At 35.1% G+C, this 5000-nt stretch overlaps 4 protein-coding genes across 4 annotated transcripts in view; all 4 read left to right on the top strand.

Moving 5' to 3' along the window:
* The window catches only part of LOC133667620 (small ribosomal subunit protein uS3-like), a 2208-nt gene extending 95 nt beyond the window's left edge, over positions 1 to 2113 (top strand). The window contains exons 1-3 of the mRNA XM_062086881.1: positions 1 to 159; positions 1311 to 1503; positions 1776 to 2113. The exon at positions 1 to 159 is cut by the window's left edge and continues 95 nt beyond it. Coding sequence (XP_061942865.1) covers positions 1 to 159; positions 1311 to 1503; positions 1776 to 2113 — 690 coding nt within the window. The remainder of the gene's footprint in view (positions 160 to 1310; positions 1504 to 1775) is intronic.
* Positions 2114 to 2288: 175 nt separating this feature from the next.
* On the top strand, positions 2289 to 3056 carry LOC133667599 (uncharacterized). Its single transcript, XM_062086862.1, has 2 exons — positions 2289 to 2429; positions 2796 to 3056. The coding sequence occupies exons 1-2, from the start codon at positions 2289 to 2291 to the stop codon at positions 3054 to 3056; spliced, it is 402 nt and encodes a 133-aa protein (XP_061942846.1).
* A 326-nt stretch (positions 3057 to 3382) lies between these two features.
* On the top strand, positions 3383 to 3799 carry LOC133667554 (uncharacterized). The gene has a single exon (XM_062086820.1). It carries the CDS (start codon positions 3383 to 3385, stop codon positions 3797 to 3799), a length of 417 nt encoding a protein of 138 aa, XP_061942804.1.
* A 69-nt stretch (positions 3800 to 3868) lies between these two features.
* Positions 3869 to 4882, top strand: LOC133667577 (uncharacterized; the record flags this gene model as incomplete). The annotated part of the gene is made up of 1 exon (XM_062086842.1): positions 3869 to 4882. A coding segment is annotated over exon 1 (1014 nt), but the record flags the coding sequence as incomplete, so codon positions are not given.
* Positions 4883 to 5000: the final 118 nt, after the last annotated feature.

Here is a 5000-nt window from a genome sequence, read left to right as displayed (position 1 = left end):
GAACAAGCGGATACAAAAGGAATTCAAATACAAATTGCAGGGCGTATCGACGGAAAAGAAATTGCCCGTGTCGAATGGATCAGAGAGGGCAGGGTTCCTCTACAAACCATTCGAGCTAAAATAGATTATTGTTCCTACACAGTTCGGACTATATATGGGGTCTTGGGCATTAAAATTTGGATTTTCCTAAATAAGGAAGAGGAATAAGAAAACTTTCATTGTTTTTCCTTCTATCCATTGATAGAAGGAAAGGGGAAACTCATTTATTCTTTTTCCTACCAACCTAACTAATTCTTAATTCTACAAGGTTGAATAAAGATTCAATTGACTTTTTGATATAATTGCTATGCTTAGTGTGTGACTCGTTGGTTTTTTTAGGGTTAGGGTTACAAAATACCAGCCTGATAGTATGAAAACCAATCCATCACTTCATATTATCTGGATCTAAAGAACCAGTCAAGATATGTTAAATCAGTCATATCTTTGTAGCAACTGAAAAATGAAACTTTAAATTTTTAAAGCAAAATTACAGAAGAAAGGTATGGATAAAGGGAAGGATGAGAGAAAGAGAAAAAGAATATCAATGATATAGAATTCCAATATGGAAGGTCTATGGGTCATCTCATAAAAGACAGTGTAATAAAGCATCAATACTAATTCATTCATACATAATGAAATATTCAATGAATTTCTTATAGAAAAGAAGAAAAAACTCAAGAGCTTCGAGTTAATAAAGACTAAGAAGGTTGACTCAAGAATAAATTGGATGATGAGCTCCGTTGTAGAATTCTGACCTAATCATTTAGTACGAAGTGGTGGAAACGAAGGAACCTGTGAATGCAAAAGATTTTTAAACAAACGAATCTTAATGATTCACTAGTTAGGATGGCGAAATGAACCAGAAATCAATTCATCTATTCGGAAAAGTGACGAACAACAAGTGCTAGAACTAAAATAGAAATTGCAAGAGTAAATATTCGCCCGCGAAAACTTTCTTTTTAAAAATTGGTAAACTCGGATAAAGAACAAAAGACAATAAAGATTTAATAAGACGTTAGAAAAAATAAAATTTTTATAAAAATGTTCTAATAGTTAGTCAAATTAATTGAAATTCAATTTTAAATCCTTTTATTCGCGAGGAGCTGGATGAGAAGAAACTCTCACGTCCATCTCTGTAGTAGAGATGGAATTCCGAAACAACCATCAACTATAACCCCAAAAGAACTAGATTCCGTAAACAACATAGAGGAAGAATGAAGGGAATATCTTATCGAGGTAATCATATTTGTTTCGGTAAATATGCTCTTCAGGCACTTGAACCCGCTTGGATCACATCGAGACAAATCGAAGCAGGTCGCCGAGCAATGACACGAAATGCACGCCGGGGTGGAAAAATATGGGTCCGTATCTTTCCAGACAAACCAGTTACAGTAAGACCTACAGAAACACGTATGGGTTCGGGTAAAGGATCTCCCGAATATTGGGTAGCTGTTGTTAAACCCGGTAGAATACTTTATGAAATCAGTGGAGTAACCGAAAATATAGCTAAAAGGGCTATTTTAATAGCAGCATCCAAAATGCCTATACGAACTCAATTTCTTATTTCGGGATAAAAATGTAGAACCGACAGAAATGTGTCTTGGGGATAAAACAAAATCGCCGGTTTCTTTTTTAGACTTAGACAAACAATATTTCTTTTGTTTTCTTCATCCTTTGCATTGAAAGAATAGACTCAAAAATTTATATGATTCAACCTCAGACCCATTTAAATGTAGCGGATAACAGCGGGGCTCGAAAATTGATGTGTATTCGAATCATAGGAGCTAGTAATCGCCGATATGCTCATATTGGTGACGTTATTGTTGCTGTGATCAAAGAAGCAGTACCAAATATGCCCCTAGAAAGATCAGAAGTAATCCGAGCTGTAATTGTACGTACTTGTAAAGAACTCAAACGCGACAACGGTATGATAATACGATATGATGACAATGCTGCAGTTGTGATTGATCAAGAAGGAAATCCAAAAGGAACTCGCATTTTTGGGGCAATTCCCCGTGAATTGAGACAATTAAATTTTACTAAAATAGTTTCATTAGCTCCCGAAGTATTATAAAAAAAAGAGATCTGATATTTTGGGGTATTTGAAGGGAAATAGATTAAGAACCAGATTAATTCGTAGCTTGTGTTTCGCGCATATACCTTGAAAATTATATATTCATAAAAAAAAAAAAAAAAGAAAAACATGTTAATTATATCCAATTTTGGGACGCCAAAAGTTTGAGTTCATCATGGGTAGAGACACTATTGCTGAGATAATAACTTCTATACGAAATGCTGATATGGATCGAAAAAGAGTTGTTCGCATAGCATCTACTGATATTACCGAAAATATTGTTAAAATTCTTTTCCAAGAAGGTTTTATCGAAAACGTCAGAAAACATCGAGAAAAAAACAAAAATTTTTGGTTTTAACCCTGCGACACAGCAGGAATAGGAAAAGAGCCTATAGAAATTTGTTAAATTTAAAACGAATCAGCCGACCCGGTCTACGAATCTATTCTAACTCTCAGCGAATTCCTAGAATTTTAGGTGGAATGGGGATTGTAATTCTTTCTACTTCTCGGGGTATAATGACAGATCGGGAGGCTCGACTAGAAGGAATCGGCGGAGAAATTTTATGTTATATATGGTAATACATTTAATATCCAAATGAAATCCGAAACCTCTTCCTATTTGTAAAAAAAAAAAAGAAAAAGAAAGGGGGTGAGTTGTCTAATATCGTTTCTCCTCCATTAGTTGATACCTCAAGGGGCTTTACCTGGAATGAAAGAACAAAAATGGATTCATGAAGGTTTAATTACTGAATCGCTTCCCAATGGCATGTTCCGGGTTCGGTTAGATAATGAGGATCTGATTCTAGGTTATGTTTCGGGAAAGATCCGGCGTAGTTTTATACGGATACTGCCCGGAGATAAAGTCAAAATTGAAGTAAGTCGTTATGATTCAACCAGAGGACGTATAATTTATCGACTCCGAAACAAGGATTCGAAAGATTAGGTTATTTTTATTCATTTATTCAATACGATTCAAGATTCAAAATTTCAAGAAACTTATTTTCTACCAAGAAGTAGATTCATAATTAAGATAAGGAATGAAAAATATGAAAATAAGAGCTTCCGTTCGTAAAATTTGTGAAAAATGTCGACTAATCCGTAGACGGGGGCGCATTAGAATAATTTGTTCCAACCCGAGACATAAACAAAGACAGGGATAAAGGGATAATAAGAGTCACTAAAGGGCTCAGCGTACAAATAAAGAATCTGTTTTGACATGAAATGGATATATCCATATATTTCTGACTCATATTTATGAGATGATACAATATGGCAAAAGCTATACCGAGAACTGGTTTACGTAGAAATGTACGTATTGGTGCACGCAAAAGTGCACGTAAAATACCAAAGGGAGTTATTCATGTTCAAGCAAGTTTCAATAATACCATTGTCACAGTTACAGATGTACGAGGTCGGGTGGTTTCCTGGTCCTCGGCCGGTACTTGTGGATTCAAGGGTACGAGAAGAGGAACACCCTTTGCCGCTCAAACTGCAGCAGCAAGCGCTATTCGTACAGTAGTAGATCAAGGTATGCAACGAGCAGAAGTCATGATAAAGGGTCCCGGTCTCGGAAGAGACGCCGCATTACGAGCTATTCGTAGAAGTGGTATACTATTAACTTTTGTACGGGATGTAACCCCTATGCCACATAATGGCTGTAGACCTCCGAAAAAAAGACGTGTGTAGAAATAAACAGTGAAGAAATTTCAAGAGAAACAAGAGAAATAAATAATTCAATCAAAAAATATTATTACTATGGTTCGAGAGAAAGTAACAGTATCTACTCGGACACTACAGTGGAAGTGTGTTGAATCAAGAACAGAGAGTAAACACCTTTATTATGGTCGATTTATTCTGTCTCCACTTATGAAAGGACAAGCCGACACAATAGGCATTGCGATGCGAAGAGCTTTGCTTGGGGAAATAGAAGGAACATGTATCACCCGTGTAAAATCTGAGAACGTCTCCCACGAATATTCTACTATAACGGGTATTCAAGAATCGGCCCACGAAATTATAATGAATTTGAAAGAAATTGTATTAAAAAGTAATCTATATGGAACTTGTGACGCGTCTATTTATGTTAGGGGTCCTGGATATGTAACTGCTCGAGATATCATCTTACCACCTTATGTAGAAATTGTCGACAATACACAACATATAGCTAGCTTGACAGAACCAATTAATTTACGTATTGGATTAGAAATTGAAAGAAATCGCGGATATCTTCTAAAGATGCCACATAACTTTCAAGATGGAAGTTATCCTATAGATGCTGTATTCATGCCTGTTCGAAATGTGAATCATAGTATTCATTCCTATGGCAATGGGAATGAAAAACAAGAGATACTGTTTCTCGAAATATGGACAAATGGCAGTTTAACTCCGAAAGAAGCACTTCATGAAGCCTCCCGGAATTTGATTGATTTATTTATTCCCTTTTTATATAAGGAAGAAGAAAACTTACCTTTAGAAGACAATCAACACATGGTTCCTTTATCCCCCTTTACTTTTCAGGATAAATTGGATAAAGTCCGAAAAAACAAAATAGCATTGAAATCCATTTTTATTGATCAATCCGAATTGTCTCCCAGAGTTTATAACTGTCTTGTAAAGTCGAATATATATACATTATTGGACCTTATGAATAAGAGTCAAGAAGATCTTATGAAAATTGAGCATTTTCGCCTAGAAGATGTACAACAGATATTGGGCATTTTAGAAAAACATTTCGCAATTTTTTACCAAAAAGAGGTTTTAAATCTATTGGATTTAATTAAGATAATTAAATTCAAATATAAGATTTGAATCTGTAGCACAATTCATATATTTGAAATAAATTCAAAATTTTATTGAATAGATGTATCTAGGGAGAATTCACCTTGAA

Source organism: Apis cerana, unplaced genomic scaffold, assembly GCF_029169275.1.
Source record: "Apis cerana isolate GH-2021 unplaced genomic scaffold, AcerK_1.0 Chr0_AcerK, whole genome shotgun sequence".
NCBI classification, from domain to species: Eukaryota; Metazoa; Arthropoda; class Insecta; order Hymenoptera; family Apidae; genus Apis; species Apis cerana.
Note: the sequence above shows the minus strand (reverse complement) of the source record. Positions and strands in the feature narration are given on the sequence as shown.

Excerpts from the sequence above, each read along its gene's own strand:
- LOC133667599 (XM_062086862.1), top strand. The coding sequence starts at position 2,289 with ATGGGTAGAGACACTATTGCTGAGATAATAACTTCTATACGAAATGCT. Across the intron at positions 2,430-2,795 it reads AAGAAGGTTTTATCGAAAAC|TTGATACCTCAAGGGGCTTT; the intron begins GTCAGAAAACAT and ends CTCCTCCATTAG.
- LOC133667554 (XM_062086820.1), top strand. The coding sequence starts at position 3,383 with ATGGCAAAAGCTATACCGAGAACTGGTTTACGTAGAAATGTACGTATT.